Genomic DNA, 23,719 nt, shown 5'->3' with positions numbered 1-23,719 from the left:
GCGTGCACTTACACTAGATATCGGCCTTAATGATAGACTGCGATTTGCTTCAGCCTACATACAAATTTTAGTTCGAGTTGCACGTCATTAAATTAAGGGACCCTCCCGGTCTGAAACAACTGTCAAATGACTCCCCAAGTTCAAATAACACCCCCTCCAGCTGGTGTCGGTTAGATTTGAAATCTAGAGGGGGTCTACACAACGGAATACATAGCCAACGGCTCGATTAGAACTTGAAAAATTCGTCTCTACTGGATAGAAGCGGGGTCCACTAGGCATATGCCACAGCCTTCCAAGGTTCTTGCCTTTGTCTCCAACTACTCCCTGATATAATAAATGTAATTTTGCCACAGTGCTCCAGATTGAGGCATTGGCTCAGTACGATAATTGGAACAATGCATAACGGCCCAAATTTTGTGAAGAGAAAATAGAACTGATGTCCAATCTTTGGGCCATTCATCAATTTTCCACTATATATCATATACTGAATGTAAAACACGTATGCTACCCCCCAAATCACTTTCAGCATTTCTCCGGAAATACTATCAATATCTGGAGCTTTGTAATTTGTCCTTAACAATTGTTGAATATTTTATCTTTTGTTGGTATGCCAGATTCAGTATTTCCCTCTCACCTCCCCATCTTAATCTTAAACAAATAATTTACTACTTTCCTAACTATATCAGCTTAGATGCTGATATTTTCGCATAGCCTTCTAGCACCACTATTTGCTGTACATTCTGGTAGACCCGTTATTATTTTACAGAACTTGTGATTCCATCTAATTCTTTTTCTACTTCGATGCCCCATATTTCTGCTCTTGATTCCGAAAGCGCATTTAAAATACTTTTGTGCAGCTTGTATTCTGTATTTGGGATCTTCCTCTCTAAGGACATTGTGCTTGATAAAGCGGCCAATCCTTTCATTTTAGCACGCCTTACTTGTTCATTCCACATCCCATTTGATGTTATTATACACTGAGTGGCCAAAAGTCACAGGAAGGGGTGTCCCATTAGAAACTGTGCCGTGTATGACCCTTCAGCGTTGCTGCTAGCTGTGGCGTAGCTGAGCAGGATGTCACAGACACCCGTGCCGTGAAGATGGCAACATGTTGCGAGTTAACCGACTTTGAACGTGAGATGATCATCGGCGCATGGCAAACTGGTCATAGCATTGCGTAGATTACACGCGAATTCGGGTTTCTGAGGTCAACAGTGTCAAGAGTGTATCTTCAATATCGTAGAGAGAATGTTACCACCCGCGTAAACCGCCGCACGGGAAGACCAAAGGTATTTATCGAACTGACATCACCGCGCCTCCGTAGAACCATACTGGCCACTCGACGAGTCAGATCACCGCACCGCTGTGTTGAATGTTGGGAGTCAGGAACCCATTTCTACCAGGACAGCAAGGAGGCAACTGCAACGCATTGGCTCCACCAGCCGCCGACCTACACGTGTCCCTTTGCTGACACCTCGACACAGAGCTCAACGACGTGCATGGGCCCACGAACATCGGCGATGGACCATGGAACAGTGGCGGCATGTGGTGTGGTCCGATGAATTCCGATTCCAGTTTTATCGAGCTGATGGGTGCGTGAAAGTATGGCGTATTGCCCATGCAGCTATGGATTCTGCGTTTCAACAAGTTTGTGTCCAGATGGGAGGTGACTCAGTTTTGGGTTGGGCGGCGTTCATTTGGTCGCAATTAGGCCCCATTGTCCACCTGATAGATGAACGTTATGTGGACATTCTTTCAGACCATCTACATCTCTTTCTGGCTGTAGGGTACCCTGATGCAGATGTCATGCTTCAACAAGACAATGCGCCATGTCATCGCTCTGTGGTGGCACGCAGGTGGTTGGAGGAGCACTCCAGTGAAGTTACGAACATGGATTGGCCCTCCATATCCCCCGATCTCAATCCATTCGAGCATTTATGGGAAGTTGTCGATGCTGGTGTACACTATATGAACCCCGCATCAACTGCACAAGACCAACTGTGAGTAGCAGTGCAAGATGGTGGGTCCAGATCCCTCCAGAACGATTTCAACACCTTGTAGAGTCGATGTCTCTCCATATTGCTGCCGTTTTGAGGGCTCGTGGACAAGCAACTCGTTATTATTATTATTATTATTATTATTATTATTATTATTATTATTATTATTATTATTATTATTATCATCACATTCAGTGTCTTCTCATGACTTTTGGCTACTTAGTGTAATTCCTAAATATTGTAATTTATTGACAACTTCTAATTCTACACCTTCTAACCACCAGGCCCTTTCGTTTTTCTTTAATTTATTTCCTCTCTTAAAAACCATTGCTTTTGTTTTCTTGATATTGATTTTCAAAATCCATTTTCTGTAGTATTCAGCAGTTTTCTTAAGACTGTTTTGCACAGCGACTGTTGTTAGTGAGAGCATGGTGATGTCGTCTGCAAAAACTAGGCCAGGAATTTATTTGCCGTTTAAGCAGGGGCTTGTCCCATTCTCCTTCCCTTGGCAGTCCATTACATCATTGATAAAAAGTATAAACAATATTGATATAATTTACATCCCTGCTTATGTCCAATATTCGAATGTATCCTTCCTACCATGAAATCTTCCTTTACTTTAATCGAACATATCACTTCAGCATATACAGGGTGAAGCGAAATTCGCGCAATCGGGCGTCGTAGCGCGACTCCTCACATGCCAGCAATAACAAAATGTCTCTCACAAGAGTTCGTCCTGCGAGTATATCCGGGAGAAAAAGGGCGTTGAAGAGTGGCAATCTGGCAACACTGTAACCACGTGTACGGCAACTACCTCTGTCAGCACTTAATAGTCGTGCTGTACAGTTGGTGCAGTGGATAGAGTTTTGGGTTAGCATGCAGGAGGTCGAAGGTTCGATCCTGGGTCGACGCACACTTTTTTGTTTGCTAATTTCCATCGGACATTACATACTGTAATACAGTAAGACACCGTTTCTTAGGTCACGTGTATCCTACATTTACAAAATTTAGTAATGCTGAACACGTTATAACGCATCTAGTAGATGAAGTGGTCGATAAATTCACGCCCACGACGTGGAAAGGGCGTCTTTCAAAGCTGACCAATGAAAACGAATGTTCGTGCATTTCTAGGATCGTAGTATATAAGTGCAAATGGTTTCTAGAGGACCCGCTGCAATCGCTGTTGACGATTAAGATGCCAGATACCATACCACCTGGACTACATTTACGAAATAAAAAGACATACGCCTCAAACCAGGATCGACCTCCTCGATCTCCCGCATGCTAACCCAAAACTCTATCCACTGCACCAACTGTACCGCACGACTAATGTGTGCTGACAGAGGTAGTTACTCTACATGTGATTACAGTGTTGCCAGTATGACACTCTTCAGCATCCTTTTTCTCCCGGATATACTCGCAGGACGAACTTTTGTGAGGGACGTTTTTTTATTACTGGCATGTGAGGCTGCGACGCCCGAGTGCGAGAATTTCGCTTCACTCTGTATAGTTGGGCCCATGAGAGTTGGAGTCTGACATTTGAGCGGCAAAAGCAGTAACTACGGTGTACGCTGTGTTGTCATAGTTACAAAATCTCTATATGTGACTTATCACACTTTCATGCAGGCTGAGTATTTAACAAAACAGGTAGGGATTGTTCCGAAAATATTCGTCCAATAGCATTGTTATAAGGAGCTATAGGCATATGGGCTAGATAATAAGGCCCCTTAACTTAAAATATGCCCAAAGCTTTATTCTACAAATAGAACAAGTTGCCTTCCTTCGTTTTAACAACATTGAAATTTATTTAACGTAATTAAATCACGCATATCTTGAGTAATACAAAGGAGTGAGAATATATTATAACCACTTTTAAATAACGAGGGAAACAGCCCTAATAAACAGGTACCATACAGTTTACAACAAGTGAGAGAAAAGTTTCTTACTCCGAACACCTAGAGCATAACTAGGCTATCTGACCATAATAACATAATTTAAAACACTCCCAAAATAGGCGGAAAACACTTAAACAAATTTAATACAAAAGTGAAACCAGAGTTTACACCGAATTAGTTAATAGCCTCCGTATTTCGAAATCAGTTCTCAAAGGCATGTTAAGAAATGCCCCCAAATAACTTTACAGCACCATTAACATACAACGCTAGAAACAACCTTCGAATATTTGCACGACTTAGCAGAGGCTTATTCCTCTACATACGGAGGTTTCAAATCGCCCATAGTACAGGCACTTCCCTGAAGGCGAAAACATCATTACAAAATAATACAAGCTATTTCTAAACACCAGCGGGTCTACACCCTTAGAGCTCTCAAAGAGAAGCTAAAACGTTACAAGTTGACAATGGATACATGTTAATAAAAGGCGTTTTCTAATACCTCACGCCTATACCTTACGTTGACATTCCAAGAAAAGAAACGAAGTCCCACTCTCTTATCTTCACGCTTCGTGACCCGGGACGAAGGGCTAGGGAAAAGAGCCGGGCAAGAAAAATCAAAAACACAATTCTGTGCCTTTCTTAGTTCCCAAGTAGACAAGTTGGCAGTCTTGTGCACCATCCGATCACGCCGTCCATGAGAGGTCCGCCAACCCACACGGATCAGTAAATATATACTCACCACAACACGAATACTTACCTTGTGGACTCTACAGGAACAGGCTGAAAACTGCCTGGATCTGAACTCGTGCCTCTTAAATTACAGGGAGGAAATGATAGAGGCATAACCCCCAATAAAAGAAAAGTGATCCAATAAAACTTTGCATGAGTCAGCAATGAATTCCCGGCACATATCATTACAAAATAAATTCATTTCGTTACGGGGCACTACAGGTAGAACCTTCGTGGCTCAGGAGGCAGCGTGCCGTCCTCTCACCGCTGGATACCGTGGTTCAAATCCCTGACGCTACATCTGAGATTTGTGCTAGACAAAAGCGGAGGCGGGTCAGGTTTTTCTCCGGGTACTCCGGTTTTCCCTGTCATCTTTCGTTCCAGCAACACTCTCCAGTATCATTACATTTCATCTGTCAGTCATTAATCATTGCTTCATTCATCCCAACCCTGCCCCGGTCATGGACTGGAAAACAGGTTGTAGGTTTTCATTTTCACGGGACACTACAGACGCTGCCCATTCAGCCATTTCTCGTCGCCTGCTGTCGTGGTAATAGCTTTCTCGTGTCAACGGGTTCTCGTTCAACTGGACTGGCCAGCGATTGCTCCACAACTGTCGCCAACAATTGTCCCAGCAACTGGCATGTTGTAAACTAGGCATAAGAGCATGTGGGAGTGAACAGCACTTCTCACGGATAGAACAATCACTATAACTCATTTCCATACTAGACGGTTATGACTGTTGTCGGTATTTAAATCGGAAATTGAGTACTGTAACTAGTTATCTAGGGCGATGGTCCCGATATTAGACCCCATCAAACAACAAGCACAACTAGTTATTTATTTGTTTACAGAATTATTACTATCCGATGGACGTTTCTCCAATACACTGTTTCAGTAAAATTGACCATCTTGTTCACAGAGTAATTACGGTCCGAAGGTCAATTACACAAAATTTACCGTAGTTTATTTTCAGAAGTTAGGGGTTCTGGTCGTAGAAAGCCCTTCTTGAATATTTCTTCTTTCATTATTCATTACTTAATCCGTTTACACGCCAGGGTTGGTTTCTCCCTCGGACTCAGCGAGGGATCACACCTCTACCACCTCAAGGGCAGTGACATGGAGCGTGATACTTTGGGTCTGGGATATACAAGTGGAGAGAAGGACCAGTACCTAGCCCAGACGGCCTCGCTTGCTATGCTGAATCTGGACTTGGGGGGGGGGGGGAGATCGGAAGGGCGAGGCAAGGAAGCGGGAAGGAAGGGGCCGTGGCCTTAAGTTATGTACCATCCCAGCATTTGCCTGCAGGAGAAGTGGGAAATCACGGGAAACTACTTCGAGGATGGCTGAAGTGGGAATCGAATCCCATCTACTCAGTTGATCTCCCAAAGCTGAGTGGACCTCGCTCCAGCCCTCGTACCCATTTTCAAATTTCGTGGCAGAGCCGGGAATAGAACCCGGACCTTTGGGGGTGGCAGCTAATCACACTAACCACTACAACACAGAGGCGGAATATTTGAATATTTGATCTGTAAGTACTTTCGGAATGATTGAAAATACAGTCAAACTTTATATAATACTACCACTTTCAGTGGTTAGTCTGCAACCCTTTGCGCATTCACTAAGTCCCTCCAGAGCACTAGGGCCTCGTTTAGTTTTGCACCTCATATCATTAAACCATTAAAACAGTGTGTACCAAACTACCATTTGTTCTCCCTCTACTTCCGTTATATGCCTTGCTAATTTTTTATCCTTCTATGACCACAGATTAATTCACCGAGATCATTGCTGACTTAGTCTGTTTTTCCTCACTCCATGTGCCTTCCTGCATAATAATAATAATAATAATAATAATAATAATAATAATAATAATAATAATAATAATAATAATAATAATAATAATAATAATAATATTAATAATAATAATAATAATAATTGTACCGGTTGGTACACCTACACGCCGCACATTTGAATTTTCCGCCTTAAAGTACTCCTCTACAGTTGAAACTCAAACTTTGAAATTGAGTTAATTCAACCGTTTATCTGAAGATGTCACCGTGTTACCTTTCGAATTGTTTTTGTTTTCTAATTATCAAGAAGTGTGGACATTCTCTCACAGATGTCTCTACCAAAAACTATGATCATGCACCCTGGTGCGAAGTGAAGGAACTTTTCTTGAAGATATTTTGTATTCATAAGTTTGATCTTTACTAAAAGTTGTTCTTTCATTTGTGGGTTGGCAATATTAATCTTTCTTTCCGCCAGTTTTGAAATTAGCCAATCGTAAATTTCTGTCATTAATTTTCAGCCAATGGCGTCTTTCTTTACCAATGTCTATGTGTAACTGTAAGCTACCCAATAAACGACTGTGGGTGTGTCTTAATCATTCATGAAAGGTCTCGAATCTTCCCCGAGAGTATAAAAACTGCTGATTTTCCAGGCTCTCCGCCACTCGTACAACATGTAGCTTAGTGTATGGAAAATAGCAGGAGGCGGGAAGCGCCTCTTTCATCAGTCAGCAGCCCTTCAAAAAGGTAATGGCCGTTTAACATCTTTATTTTCTTGCTACCTCAGCAGTTTAATCCTCGGGGAAGGTCCGAAACCGTTTTTGATGTAACCTATACCATTTCGATGTAAAATTTTCATGTTACTGTAACTGTAAATCGGGGATAGAGAGTGCTTTACCCTCTCGAGCTCCCCTACATTTTGATCTGAGGTGACTACGTTTTCATAACCGATTTTCTTCTCTTTCCTAATGTATTTAAAATTTTCTTATACGAGTCACCTCCCTAGTGTGGGAAGAGCCCCTGTTGAATCAGCCTAGCGCCACTTAGGTTTTAACTAGTATTCATGTAGGAGTGCAAGCAACGCCTCCATTCTTCTTGGTATTTTGGGCCATTTAATTAACCATTATTTTTCTTTTAAGGTCCTGTAGGCTGGGTACGAGATACCCCTGTTTCATTATAAGTTGTGCCTTGATGGCAATCATGTGTAAAAGTCTGGTATTGCCTTTCTAGGAGGCTTGACATTACTAGGTGGGAGCAAGTGCTCCATGTAATTAAGAGTTTTCTGCCCTTTGGCTGAGAGCTCAAGGATTGTGAAATTGGGGCTCGAAGACCAGGATTTGTAAAGGCCCCCTTAACTTGTGTTTTCTCTTGTAAAATTATTATTGTACCTGAATTTTCATTGTTATTTCACCTAGTGAAAATTTGTTAAATCTTGTTGTCTATTGAAAATATAACCTTTATTTAAATTTTTAATTCATCTTTCGGACTTGTAGTTAGACCCATTCCAGCCCACACCTTCTTTCACCTCTGCTGATCCACCAAAACATGGTAACGATAATAATAATAATAATAATAATAATAATAGTAATAATAATAATAATAATAATAATAATAATAATAATAATAATAATAATAATTGTTACAGGGATACCCGTGGAGCAGAAAGAGGTTAAAGAAGGTGCCGGAGTGAATGGGTCTAATGTACAATATCAAAATTAATTTAAAACTTGAACTGAAGGTTATATTTCTTCAAAAAAAAAACCACTTAACACATTTTCACTTAGTAAACATAACAACAATGTCAGGTACAACAGCAAATAAGGGTGAGACACGCCAGGAGTAGGGAATTTAACAAGTTTGGGCTTCGAGCCCTTGATTTATAATTTCTGAGCTACGAGCTCAACTTTACCAAATTTCAATTCAAAATGAGGTACAATTCAGTCAAGGGCAGAAATCCCCTAATTCAAGAGCACTTGCTCCCTAAATTACAATATCTAGCCTTCCAGAGGCACTCTTTACTATTACAAAATTTTGAAAAGAGCTAACAGGCTGTCAGTTTCTTACAGCCCGCTCAAGGCAATATTACACCTTACACTCTCTGGCCTCACAAGGCACAAATTACAAATAGAAATCGTTTTATACAGGGGTATCTAGTACCCAACCTACAGGGCCTTTGCGAAAAAGAACAGGTTAAATAAACGGCCCGAACACAAGCTGAATTGAGGCGTACAATGCGCTCCCAGATAATGAAATACTATTAAAAACCTACAGGGCTCTCGGCCGATGAAACTGGGGCTAGTCCCTAACTATCGAGGTGGCTCGCATGGAAATAACTGTAATACATTGCAGAAAAGAAAGGTTGCGAAAACGTAGTCACCTCAAACCAAGATGAAGGGGAGCTCGAGATGGTAACTCACTCTCTATCCCCGATTTACAGTTAAAGATTTTTGAAGTTTTACATTAGCCGAAAGAAAATTTACATTTTAGAAAAGTATGTTACATAGTTGAGATTCGGACCTTCCCCTCAGGTAAAGTTGCGGAGACAGCAAGAAAGATAGAATTTACGTGGCCATTATCTTATAGATGTTCTGCCGGCCGAAGAATGAAGCGCCTCGCCTCCTGTCTTAACAAACACGTAGAAAGACGGCGATCAATTGACAAGGAAACTCGAAAAGCCGCAACTTATATACCCTCAGAGAAGGTTCCAGAGAATTCAGGACTAATCCAGACAGGCCCTCTTGGTATTTATTGGTTAACACAAAGTGAACCAGAAATGCGGGATTGGTTGAAAATTAATTACAAAAATTCCTGATTGGCTAGATTCAAAACTGGCGGAAAGAAAAATAAGTGTTGCCAACCCAAAAATAAATAAACATAGATTCAGCTATGAAAACCTAGAAATACGAAACTTCTTTCAGTTATACATTCTTTCACCTTGCACCAGAGTGCATGATCAGAGTTTTGGGTAATGTCATCTGTGGAAAAATGTCCAAACTTCTTGATGTATAGCAAACAAAACAAGGAGAAATACAATCAGTTTAGGAAAACTTCACAATAATACAATTACTTAGTATTTCAGTGGTGACATCTTCTTTCACCTCTTTCTGCTTCACGGAAACTCCGTAACAATAATAATACTAATAATAATAATAATAATAATAATAATAATAATAATAATAAATATAACAGGCTTTACGTCGCACCGACACAGATAGATCACATGGTGACGGTGGAATAGGAAACGTCTAGGAGTGGAAAAGAAGCGGCTGTGGCCTTAATTCGGGCACAGCCCCAACATTTTTCTTGGGTGAAAGTGGGAAACCATCTTCAGGGCTGGCAACAGTGGTGTACGAACCCACTATCTTCCGAATAAACGTAAATGAAACATCTTATCATCTCATGGTATACAAAATAATTGTCCATTCCTAAATGGTAGAATATATAACTCAGATATATCTGATAATATGATGTCCAATTTTGGCGGTTGTATAACTAATACACTGTTAAGTGAACGAGGTAAAAACGAGTTCCCTCCCGGGGCTTTCAACAGACGAAGATCTTTGGCACCGAGCGAGTTCGCCGTGCGGTTAGCGGCGCGGAGATGCGAGCTTGCATTCGGGAGATAGTGGGTTCGAACCCCACTCTCGGAAGTTCTGAAGACGGTTTTTCGTGGTTTCCCACTTTCATACGAGGCTAAAGCTGGGGCTGTACCTTAATTAAGACCACGGCCGCTTCCTTCCAAATCCTACCCTTCCCAATCCCATCGTCACCATGAGACTTGTCTGTATCGATGCGACGTAAAAAAAACTGCCATAACATTCAAAGACCTCAGTTATTAACATTCAAAGAGGTCGTTTTCTAATAATTTTATTTGTTTTACGTCCCACTAACTACTCTTTTACGGTTTTCGGAGACGCCGAGGTGCCGGAATTTAGTCCCGCAGGCGTTCTTTTACGTGCCAGTAAATCTACCGACACAAGGCTGACGTATTTGAGCACCTTCAAATACCACCGGACTGAGCCAGGATCGAACCTGCCAAGTTCGGGTCAGAAGGCCAGCGCCTTAACCGTCTGAGCCACTCAGCCCGGCAGAGGTCGTTTTGTTTGTTTGTCAACAAACAGAGAACAAAGAACCCTCTGTATCACGAAGAAGACCCTTTTAAAGACGATAAATTTCGGCGATTGGTATCAGTCGTTAACCATGGCTTCGTACGGCTACGTTCAGTTGTTCCTGTATGGTCTGCTCTGCATTGGCGCTGCCAGCGCAGAAAGTTCAACATGCACTTAACTTATGGAGATGAATGCGAGTTGAGAAGTAACGCACGTCTTTTTAACGAAATATTTAATGAGTTGAAAAAGCAAAAGAATGTAAGCACAAACAAGGCCGCAGGTTTACCTATATATATGTGGAGACATTTCTTCCATTTGACATCATGTTATATACCGTTCGTTCATAGAACTCCATTCCTTGAGTGGATAACAACATTTGTACGACCTGTTTCATGCCTTTATTCGAAGGCAAGAGTCCCTTTGTTGTGAATTCTGTCCTGGAAAGAATTGAAAAGTATGGCTGGGAGATGCCCAATGAATCTCCATACAGTCCGGACGTTATACTGTCTGGCTTTGACCTCTGTGTACCTCTGAAGAAATTTCTAGGTGCTCAACGTTTTGGTTCGGATGAACAAATGCGCACGCTGAGTTCTACGGACGAGACGTTTTCAACTCGGTGTGAGGATGGGAGAAATGTTTCTGAAAGCTTGATTCATACGTTGGAACATCTCTTGTTCCTTGTGCATAATGCTATGATTTGTCTAATAAAATATTTCTAAAAAGGTGTTGTGTATTCCTTGTCCGTTACTCTTAAATAATACCGTTTACTGGCCCTTTCTCAAACATAAAAATTACACGCCGAAGAGTTAAAACCACAATCTTAATTTTGAAGGGGTTAAGGTCACAGATAGCTGGAACTTTGTACTGCAGATTAAGAGGCGAATCGTATACGCACGAGAGGCTCTTTTTTGGCTGTCAGTAAAACTAACGCCTCACACGTGTTTTATCATTGTGAAATTGTGTGTTAGAGGAACAGTGGCCTTCATTTAATCTGATGACCTACAAAGAACCCTCTGTATCACAAAGAAGACCTATTTAAAGTCGAGAAATTTCGGCAATTGGTATCAGTCGTTAACCATGGCTTCGTACGGCTACATTCAGTTGTTCCTGTTTGGTCTGCTCTGCATTGGCGCTGCCAGCGCAGAAAGTTCAACATGCACAACGCCCCGAGCACTAAGTGGTCTTGATATAAATAAGGTAAGGTACAGTACTTCGATTTATTATTTTAACTCTCAGATGAATACGCGTACAGTTTAGGAACCGTACATGTACCTGAGTGTTAGAAAACAAGTTCAAGTTAAAAAAAAATTTTTTTTGCTAGTAGCTTTACGTCGCACCGACACAGATAGGTCTTTTGGCGACGATGGGACAGGGAAGGGCTAGGAGTGGGAAGGAAGCGGCCGTGGCCTTAATTAAGGTACAGCCCCAGCGTTTGCCTGGTGTGAAAATGGGAAACCGCCGAAAACCATTTCCAGGGCTGCCGACAGTGGGGTTCGAACCTACTATCTCCCGAATACTGGTTACTGGCCGCACTTAAGCGACTTACTATGTTCAGTATCTTATTGTAAAGAAGACGAGCCATTGTACCTAGCAACAACTATCTTAACTAGGTATGACTTCAACCGGTAATGTTAATAATAATACTGGCTTTACGTCCCACTAACTACTTTTACGGTTTTCGGAGACTTCGAAGGACCAGAATATATACCCGCAAGAGTTCTTTTTGCTAGTAAATCTGCCGACAGGAGACTTACGTTTTTCAGCACCCGGCTGAGGCAGGATCGAACCTGCCAGCGCCTGATACGTCTGAGCCACTCAGCCCGGTATCCCATAAGGTAATAGCACTGGTAACTTGACCAAGAAATAACCAGAAGAATAGTATAGTAAATTTGTGGCAGAGTGGAGACTGGTTCTTTGCACTGTGGCAATGCTCCAGCTAACGCAGCCATTTGTGTGCTGAGCTTTTTTGGTGAAAATCTGCATGACACAGCTTCCTCAACCACCCTGTTCACCAGACCTCGCATCTTGTGATTTATTTTTGTTTCCCCGAATGAAAAGGAAGCTGGAACGAAAACGCTTTGCAAACATTCCGGAGGTGAAAAGAGAATCGAAAGCGTTGCTTCACGAGGCTCAGCCGAAAGGCATCCGAAAAGACGAATACGAAAGGTGTTTCTCGCAGTGGAAAAACGTTGGAACGAATGCATTAGCGTTAATGGAGAGTACTTCGAAGATTACTAACGTTTGCAACTCAAAAATCTATATTTAAAAATATGATATCCGGTTATTTTCAAGTAGTATAATATACGGGTTCGGCCGCCACCGCCACCTCCGGCTCCCAGTGGCCGCCTCCTCCTCAGCCAGTGGCCTCCTCCTCCTCCTCAGCCAGTGGCCTCCCAGTGGCCACCTCCTCCTCCTCCTCAGCCAGTGGCCTCCCAGTGGCCTCCTCCACCTCAGCCAGAGGCCTCTTCCAGTGCTGCCAACTTAACCTAACTAGCGCGAGATAAACAAAGCCACGTGCTTTTTGACAGACAACAACGCACCGCTAACCTCAGTACTGCCATCTTGACGGGCCTAAACCTCAGTAGTGCCAACTTAACCTCACAAGCGCGAGGTAAACAAAGCCACGTGCTTTTTGACAGCCACGTGCTTTTTGACAGATTTGTAAACAAAGCCACGTGCTTTTTGACAGCTGTCATCGACAACAACGCATCGCAAACCTCAGTACTACCATCTTGACGGGCCTAAACCCCAGTAGTGCCAACTTAACCTAACTAGCATGAGGTAAACAAAGCCACGTGTTTTTTGACAGCCACGTGCTTTTTGACAGACAACAACGCATCGCTAACCTCAGTACTGCCATCTTGACGGGCCTAAACCTTAGTGGTACCAACTTAACCTCACTAGCGCGAGATAAACAAAGCCACGTGCTTTTTGACAGCCACGTGCTTTTTTGACAGCTGTCATCCGCCATCTTTAAACTACAGAGCGCTGTGCTGCCCTCTTGCGTCACCTGTCATCGGCAGTGCTGCCATCTTGGCGGGCCTAAACCTTAGTGCTACCAACTTAACCTCACTAGCTCGAGATAAACAAATCCACGTGCTTTTTGACAGCCACGTGCTTTTTTGATAGCTGTCATCCGCCATCTTTAATCCATAGAGCACCGTGCTGCCCTCTTTAGCTACTTACCTTTGAAATGTGGTGGCGGATAATTTGAAAAATGCTTTTTGACAGCAGCCATCTTGCATCGCAAACCTCAGTGCTGCCCTCTTTAGCTAGATACCTGTGGTAGCAGACAATTCCACGTGACAGCAGCCATCTTTAATCAAGAGAGCACCGTGCTGCCCTCTATGTGGTGGCGGCAAATTCCACGTGCTCTTGTTTGGAAACAAACTCACGTGCTTTTTTGACAGCTACCATCCACCATCTTTAATCAACAGAGCACAGTGCTGTACTCTTTAGTTTGAAATGTGGTGGCGGCAATTTGAAAAATTCTATGTGCTCTTGTTGGGAAACAAAGCCGCGTGCTTTTTTTTGACAGCTGTCATCCGCCATCTTTAATCAATAGAGCACTGTGCTGCGGGCAACTTCATCACCTATCACCCGCCATCTTTAATCTACAGAACACCGTGCTGCCCTCTTTATGGCTACTACCTTAAGCATGTAGTAGCGGGCAATTTGAAAAGTTCTGTTAGCTATCATCCGCCATCTTTAATCAAGAGAGCACCGTGCTGCCATCTTTATCTAGATACCTTTGAAATGTGGTGGCGGCAAATTGAAAAATTCCACATGCTCTTGTTTGGAAACAAACTCACGTGCTTTTTGACAGCTACCATCCGCCATCTTTAATCAACAGAGCATAGTGCTGCCCTCTTTAGTTTGAAATGTGGTGGCGGCAAATTCCACATGCTCTTGTTTGGTAAACATAGCCACGTGCTTTTTTTGACAGCTATCATCCGCCATCTTTAATCCAGAGAGCACCGTGCTGCCCTCTTTATCGCAGTAGATGTAAATTCGTCACCTGTCATACGCAGTGCTGCTATCTTTAGCTAGATACCTTTGAAATGTGGTGGTGGATAATTTAAAAAGAAAAATTCTACAGCAGTCCTCTCTCGACGCTAATTGCATAAGATGGCGGCTATACATGACTCCTTAAGGGTGCTTACGCAAGATGGCTGCTATACACAGGTTCTTATGAGACGCCCTTGGGATGCTTGCGCAAGATGGTGGTTATACAAGGCTCCTTATGAGACACCCTAGTGATGCTTGCGCAAGATGGCGGTTGCTCTTATGAGGCGGCTTAAGGGTCCTTGCACAAGATGGCTAGAGACGCCCTAAGGATGCTTGCGCAAGATGGCGGACACAAGATGGCGGCTATACACGTCTCCTTATGAGACGCCTTAAGGGTGCTTGCGCAAGATGGCTGCTGCTCTTAGCTTAGAGGCTAACGTGTCGTGCTAGTTCGATTCATTAAATTTAGGGCTTAAATGCAAAATGTTAAATATCTCGAAAGCAGTGCACCGTAGAGCAAAACGGACAAAATTTTTCTGCCTAATACCTAGGTTCGCAGTATGAGGAACAAGAAAATCATAGTCTAATGATGGGATCAACGGTTCGGTTCCTACTTAGGCCCTTTGGCATTTGCTCTGTTTTAGCTTGTATTGAAGCGAGTCTTCGTAACATGATCAGGTTTAGCTATGGTAGAGAGTATAACGTGCCGTGCAGGTTCGATTCATTAAATTTGGAGGCTTAAATGCAAAATGTTAAATATCTCGAAAACGATGCATCGTAGAGCAAAACGGACAAAATTTTTCCGCCTAATACGTAGGTTCGTAGTATCAGGAACAAGAAAAAACATAGTCTAATGATGAGATCAACGGTTCGATTCCTACTTAAGCCCTTTGCCATTCGCAGCTATCTATTTCTACAAGATGGTGGCTGCTCTTATGAGAAACAAGATGCCTTGAGACGTCCTAGGGATGCTTACGCAAGATGGCAGACACAAAATGGTGACTATACATAGCTCCTTATGAGACGGCCTAGGGGTGCTCGCACAAGATGGCGGCTACTCTTATGAAGAAAGCTAGCTTAGAGGCTACTGCGCAAGATAACAGCTGCTGTTATGCATGTGGTGGAGGGCAATTTGAAATTCTATGTGCTTAATCAACAGAGCACCCTGCTGCCCTCTTTAGCTGAAATGTGGTGGTGGATAATTTGAAAAATTCTTTTGACAGCTATCATCTTTAAACAAAGGCGACTATACATAGGCTGTTAAGGCCTTATCATTCTCCTCCTCCTCCTCCTCCTCCTTCTCTACCTCCTCCTCCGCCTCTTATGTCAAGGCATAGCTTTATATCGAACAAGTTTAAACCTGCATCGCGAAGGCAAGCGTGTGCAGTGATAACATTATTGTGCATGTTTAGACTTTCGAAACATAAGAAGAGTAGAATCAAACGCTGTACTCGATACGACATGTGATCAGAACATTGATTGATGCGTTCAGAAAACAAAATAAGTGATCAAGACTAGAATCGAACAATGTACTCAATACATCATGTGTTTAGAATATGTCATCGCTTGTTCTAAGAAGATCAGATTGAAACATAACAAGACTAGAATAGAACACTGTAATCGATGTTGTTAACTTCAACATGTGATCAGAACATTGATTGATGTGTTCAGAACACAAAATAAGTGATCATGACTAGAATCGAACACTGTACTCGATACAACATGTGATCAGAACATTGATCGATGTGTTCAGAACACGAAATAAGTGATCAAGACTAGAATCGAACACTGTACTCAATACAACATGTGTTTAGAACATGTTAGGGGGTACCCTCGTTCTAAGAAGATCAGAATGAAACATAGCAAGACTAGAATCGAACACTGTAATCGATGTTGTTAACCTCAACATATGATCAGAACATTGTTTGATGTGTTCAGAGCAAAAGTACAATTTTGATGATTTGCGCGGCTAACTCGCTCGGTAAACGATATAGCCAAAGTATAACTTCAAATTATTTACCTTCCATCATTCGTCTTGTGTGTAAAAATCAGTCGAACAAGTTATCGCATAAACATGGCTGAAAAAAAAATCGTGATAGGGTATGGAACCCAGGGGTTACATCTTATCAGAAGGGCAAAAAGGATGAAAGGACTCTTCCTCCTCCTTACCGCACATTCCTTGGCTAAAGGGCTAATGGGCTAAAGGGCTAATGGGCTAAAGGGCTAAAGGGCTAAAGGAGCAACAACCTCGTCGATCGCTATCAGCAAGAACGCTTGTACTTTGTAGAAAATTAATCTTTATTGGTAAATGGTTTTATGTTCAGAACAAGGAATGGAACCTAGGGGTTACGTCTTACCTAATAAAATCCCTGAGGTGCGATGAGTTACGTTTTTCTAACTAGTGTTTGGAACACTGAACTTTTTCAAGATAGCAAGAGTGAGGTTAGCAATGTTCTGTTGTTGGATTTTAAATTCTACGCTATAACATGCATAAGGTGGCAGCCCTTGAGGTTTACTCCCGTAAAGATGGCAAGAGTGAGGTTAGCAATGTTCTGTTGTTGGATTTTAAATTCCGCGCTACAACATGCATAAGGTGGCAGCCCTTGAGGTTTACTCCCGTAAAGATGGCAAGAGTGAGGTTAGCAATGTTCCGTTGTTGGATTTTTAAAATTCCCCGCTATAACATGCAAAAGGTGGCAGCCTTGAGGTTTACCGCCGTAAAGATGGCAGCAGTGAGGTTAGCGACGCTCCATTGTCCTTCAAAGTGAGGTTAGGGTTCGTCAAGAAGACAGCTGTCAAAAAAGCACGTGGCTATGTTTACCAAACAAGAGCACGTGGTCGTGACGTCACGGTCACGTAGTATGCTGCCTCAGCATGCAAAGTTCAATGTCTACACCTACGTAGTTAACACTCTGCTATGTTCACAAGATTTTTATACATCACTATTCTTTATGCTTTAAGTTCATTCACATAGGCTATGCTAAGATAGCAGCACAAACACATGCGAACTTTGTACATTCTAATGGAATAAGTTTAGTACTGTGTGCGTCATGGATACATGATGTGTGCACGCATTTAATCTTGACTATACGTAATGCTGCTGCTTTGTTTACAAGATTTTTATACATTGCTATTCTTTATGCTTTAAGTTCGTGCACGCACAAGCGATACTCGTACGCTCTAGCAGGAGAAGTTTAGTACGATATTCGATGCATACATTATCGATAGGTGATGTGTACACGCTTTAGAACATAGCTCATCTTTATGCTTTAAGTTCATGCACATGGGTTAGGGATACTCAAAAGCGATTGCTACATGCTCTAGCGGAAGAAGTCTAGTACGATAGTAGATGCATGTAAAATCGATAGGTTATGCTAAGATAGCAGCACACTTACATGATTTTAGCACAATCTAGTGGGAAATGTTTAGTATGATAGTCGTTTCGTGCAAAATCATTAGGTACTGTGTAAACGCTTCGAAACAAGGCTATTCTTTGTACTTTAAGTTCATGCGTACAGGTTATGCTAAGATAGCGGCACAATCTAGCGCAAGAAGTTTAGTACGAGAGTCGATGTATGTAAAATCGATAAGTAATGAGTACACGCTTTAAAACATAGTTATTCTTCGTACTTTCAGTTCATGCATCTTAGTTATGCTAAGATATCAGCACAATCTAGCGGAAGAAGTTTAGTACGATATTTGTTGCATGCAAATCGATAGGTGATGTGTACACACTTTGAAACATGGCTTTTCTTTTTACTTTAAGGTCATGCGTATAGGTTATGCTAGGATAGCAGCACAATCTAGCGGGAGGAGATTAGTACGAGAGTCAATGCATGCAAAATCCATAGGTAATGTGTACATGCTTTGAAACATGGCTATTCTTTGTACTTTTAAGTTCATGTGTATAAGTTATGCTAAGATGTCAGCACAATCTAGCGGAAGAAGTTTAGTACGAGAGTCAATGCATGCAAAATCGATAGGTAATGTGTACACGCTTTGAAACATGGCTATTCTTTGTACCTTAAGGCCATGCGTATAGGTTATGCTAAGATACCAGCACAATCTAGCGGAAGAAGTTCAGTACGAGAGTCGATGCTTGTAAAATCGATAGGTAATGTGTACATGCTTTGAAACATGGCTATTCTTTGTACTTTAAGTACATGCGTACAGGTTATGCTAAGATAGCAGCACAACCTAGCGGAAGAAGTTTAGTACAATATTTGTTGCATGCAAAGTCGATAGGTAATGTGTACACACTTTGAAACATGGCTATTCTTTTTTTTACTTTAAGGTCATGCGTATTGGTTATGCTAAGATAGCAGCACGATCTAGCGGAAGGAGTTTAGTACGAGAGTCAATACATGCAAATTCGATAGTTGATGTGTACACTCTTTGAAACATGGCTATTCTTTGTACTTTTAAGTTCATGTGTATAAGTTATGCTAAGATACCAGCACAATCTAGCGGACGAAGTTCAGTACGAGATTCGATGCATGCAAAATCGATAGGTGATGTGTACACACCTTTTTACTTTAAGGTCATGCGTATAGGTTGTGTTAAGATAGCAGCACAATCCAGCGGAAAGAGTTTAGTACGATATTTGATGCATGCAAAATCAATAAGTAATGTGTACACGCTTTGAAACATGGCTATTCTTTCTACTTTTAAGTTCATGTGTATAAGTTATGCTAAGATAGCAGTACAATCTAGAGGAAGAAGTTTAGTACGATATTTGTTGCATGCAAAATCAATAAGTAATGTGTACACGCTTTGAGACATAGCTATTCTCTGTACTTTAAGTTCATGCGTATAAGTTATGCTAAGATAGCAGCACAATCTACCTGCAGAAGTTTAGTACGAGAGTCGATACATGTAAAGTCGATAGGTAATGTGTACACGCTTTAAAACATGGTTATTCTTCGTACTTTCAGTTCATGCATCTTAGTCATGCTAAGATAGCAGCACAATCTAGCGGGAGAAGTTTAGTACGAGAGTCGATGCGTGCAAAATCGATAGGTAATGTGTACACGCTTTGAAACATGGCTATTCATTGTACTTTAAAGTCATGCTAAGATAGCAGCACGATCTAGCGGATGAAGTTTAGTTCGATGGTCGATGTATGTAAAATCGATAGGTGATGTGTACACGCTTTGAAACATAGCAATTCATACTGCTGCTCTGTTCCCAAGACTTTTAAGCATAGCTAATCCTAATGCTGCTCTTAGCGACGTCGAGCTAAGGATTGATTACGTGACCGTGACGTCACGACCACGTGCTCTTGTTTGGTAAACATAGCCACGTGCTTTTTTGACAGCTGTCTTCTTGACGAACCCTAACCTCACTTTGAAGGACAATGGAGCGTCGCTAACCTCACTGCTGCCATCTTTACGGCGGTAAACCTCAAGGCTGCCACCTTTTGCATGTTATAGCGGGGAATTTTAAAAATCCAACAACGGAACATTGCTAACCTCACTCTTGCCATCTTTACGGGAGTAAACCTCAAGGGCTGCCACCTTATGCATGTTGTAGCGCGGAATTTAAAATCCAACAACAGAACATTGCTAACCTCACTCTTGCCATCTTTACGGGAGTAAACCTCAAGGGCTGCCACCTTATGCATGTTATAGCGTAGAATTTAAAATCCAACAACAGAACATTGCTAACCTCACTCTTGCTATCTTGAAAAAGTTCAGTGTTCCAAACACTAGTTAGAAAAACGTAACTCATCGCACCTCAGGGATTTTATTAGGTAAGACGTAACCCCTAGGTTCCATTCCTTGTTCTGAACATAAAACCATTTACCAATAAAGATTAATTTTCTACAAAGTACAAGCGTTCTTGCTGATAGCGATCGACGAGGTTGTTGCTCCTTTAGCCCTTTAGCCCTTTAGCCCATTAGCCCTTTAGCCCATTAGCCCTTTAGCCAAGGAATGTGCGGTAAGGAGGAGGAAGAGTCCTTTCATCCTTTTTGCCCTTCTGATAAGATGTAACCCCTGGGTTCCATACCCTATCACGATTTTTTTTTCAGCCATGTTTATGCGATAACTTGTTCGACTGATTTTTACACACAAGACGAATGATGGAAGGTAAATAATTTGAAGTTATACTTTGGCTATATCGTTTACCGAGCGAGTTAGCCGCGCAAATCATCAAAATTGTACTTTTGCTCTGAACACATCAAACAATGTTCTGATCATATGTTGAGGTTAACAACATCGATTACAGTGTTCGATTCTAGTCTTGCTATGTTTCATTCTGATCTTCTTAGAACGAGGGTACCCCCTAACATGTTCTAAACACATGTTGTATTGAGTACAGTGTTCGATTCTAGTCTTGATCACTTATTTCGTGTTCTGAACACATCGATCAATGTTCTGATCACATGTTGTATCGAGTACAGTGTTCGATTCTAGTCATGATCACTTATTTTGTGTTCTGAACACATCAATCAATGTTCTGATCACATGTTGAAGTTAACAACATCGATTACAGTGTTCTATTCTAGTCTTGTTATGTTTCAATCTGATCTTCTTAGAACAAGCGATGACATATTCTAAACACATGATGTATTGAGTACATTGTTCGATTCTAGTCTTGATCACTTATTTTGTTTTCTGAACGCATCAATCAATGTTCTGATCACATGTCGTATCGAGTACAGCGTTTGATTCTACTCTTCTTATGTTTCGAAAGTCTAAACATGCACAATAATGTTATCACTGCACACGCTTGCCTTCGCGATGCAGGTTTAAACTTGTTCGATATAAAGCTATGCCTTGACATAAGAGGCGGAGGAGGAGGTAGAGAAGGAGGAGGAGGAGGAGGAGGAGAATGATAAGGCCTTAACAGCCTATGTATAGTCGCCTTTGTTTAAAGATGATAGCTGTCAAAAGAATTTTTCAAATTATCCACCACCACATTTCAGCTAAAGAGGGCAGCAGGGTGCTCTGTTGATTAAGCACATAGAATTTCAAATTGCCCTCCACCACATGCATAACAGCAGCTGTTATCTTGCGCAGTAGCCTCTAAGCTAGCTTTCTTCATAAGAGTAGCCGCCATCTTGTGCGAGCACCCCTAGGCCGTCTCATAAGGAGCTATGTATAGTCACCATTTTGTGTCTGCCATCTTGCGTAAGCATCCCTAGGACGTCTCAAGGCATCTTGTTTCTCATAAGAGCAGCCACCATCTTGTAGAAATAGATAGCTGCGAATGGCAAAGGGCTTAAGTAGGAATCGAACCGTTGATCTCATCATTAGACTATGTTTTTTCTTGTTCCTGATACTACGAACCTACGTATTAGGCGGAAAAATTTTGTCCGTTTTGCTCTACGATGCATCGTTTTCGAGATATTTAACATTTTGCATTTAAGCCTCCAAATTTAATGAATCGAACCTGCACGGCACGTTATACTCTCTACCATAGCTAAACCTGATCATGTTACGAAGACTCGCTTCAATACAAGCTAAAACAGAGCAAATGCCAAAGGGCCTAAGTAGGAACCGAACCGTTGATCCCATCATTAGACTATGATTTTCTTGTTCCTCATACTGCGAACCTAGGTATTAGGCAGAAAAATTTTGTCCGTTTTGCTCTACGGTGCACTGCTTTCGAGATATTTAACATTTTGCATTTAAGCCCTAAATTTAATGAATCGAACTAGCACGACACGTTAGCCTCTAAGCTAAGAGCAGCAGCCATCTTGCGCAAGCACCCTTAAGGCGTCTCATAAGGAGACGTGTATAGCCGCCATCTTGTGTCCGCCATCTTGCGCAAGCATCCTTAGGGCGTCTCTAGCCATCTTGTGCAAGGACCCTTAAGCCGCCTCATAAGAGCAACCGCCATCTTGCGCAAGCATCACTAGGGTGTCTCATAAGGAGCCTTGTATAACCACCATCTTGCGCAAGCATCCCAAGGGCGTCTCATAAGAACCTGTGTATAGCAGCCATCTTGCGTAAGCACCCTTAAGGAGTCATGTATAGCCGCCATCTTATGCAATTAGCGTCGAGAGAGGACTGCTGTAGAATTTTTCTTTTTAAATTATCCACCACCACATTTCAAAGGTATCTAGCTAAAGATAGCAGCACTGCGTATGACAGGTGACGAATTTACATCTACTGCGATAAAGAGGGCAGCACGGTGCTCTCTGGATTAAAGATGGCGGATGATAGCTGTCAAAAAAAGCACGTGGCTATGTTTACCAAACAAGAGCATGTGGAATTTGCCGCCACCACATTTCAAACTAAAGAGGGCAGCACTATGCTCTGTTGATTAAAGATGGCGGATGGTAGCTGTCAAAAAGCACGTGAGTTTGTTTCCAAACAAGAGCATGTGGAATTTTTCAATTTGCCGCCACCACATTTCAAAGGTATCTAGATAAAGATGGCAGCACGGTGCTCTCTTGATTAAAGATGGCGGATGATAGCTAACAGAACTTTTCAAATTGCCCGCTACTACATGCTTAAGGTAGTAGCCATAAAGAGGGCAGCACGGTGTTCTGTAGATTAAAGATGGCGGGTGATAGGTGATGAAGTTGCCCGCAGCACAGTGCTCTATTGATTAAAGATGGCGGATGACAGCTGTCAAAAAAAAGCACGCGGCTTTGTTTCCCAACAAGAGCACATAGAATTTTTCAAATTGCCGCCACCACATTTCAAACTAAAGAGTACAGCACTGTGCTCTGTTGATTAAAGATGGTGGATGGTAGCTGTCAAAAAAGCACGTGAGTTTGTTTCCAAACAAGAGCACGTGGAATTTGCCGCCACCACATAGAGGGCAGCACGGTGCTCTCTTGATTAAAGATGGCTGCTGTCACGTGGAATTGTCTGCTACCACAGGTATCTAGCTAAAGAGGGCAGCACTGAGGTTTGCGATGCAAGATGGCTGCTGTCAAAAAGCATTTTTCAAATTATCCGCCACCACATTTCAAAGGTAAGTAGCTAAAGAGGGCAGCACGGTGCTCTATGGATTAAAGATGGCGGATGACAGCTATCAAAAAAGCACGTGGCTGTCAAAAAGCACGTGGATTTGTTTATCTCGAGCTAGTGAGGTTAAGTTGGTAGCACTAAGGTTTAGGCCCGCCAAGATGGCAGCACTGCCGATGACAGGTGACGCAAGAGGGCAGCACAGCGCTCTGTAGTTTAAAGATGGCGGATGACAGCTGTCAAAAAAGCACGTGGCTGTCAAAAAGCACG

General features: G+C 42.1%; 1 protein-coding gene across 1 annotated transcript in view; it reads left to right on the top strand.

Moving 5' to 3' along the window:
• Positions 1-11,441: 11,441 nt before the first annotated feature.
• The window catches only part of LOC136874969 (uncharacterized), a 50,797-nt gene continuing 38,519 nt past the window's right edge, over positions 11,442-23,719 (top strand). The window contains exon 1 of the mRNA XM_067148681.2: positions 11,442-11,714. Coding sequence (XP_067004782.2) covers positions 11,595-11,714 — 120 coding nt within the window. The 5' untranslated portion in view covers positions 11,442-11,594. The remainder of the gene's footprint in view (positions 11,715-23,719) is intronic.

This window comes from Anabrus simplex, chromosome 5 (assembly GCF_040414725.1).
Source record: "Anabrus simplex isolate iqAnaSimp1 chromosome 5, ASM4041472v1, whole genome shotgun sequence".
In the NCBI taxonomy this organism is placed as follows: Eukaryota; Metazoa; Arthropoda; class Insecta; order Orthoptera; family Tettigoniidae; genus Anabrus; species Anabrus simplex.
Note: the sequence above shows the minus strand (reverse complement) of the source record. Positions and strands in the feature narration are given on the sequence as shown.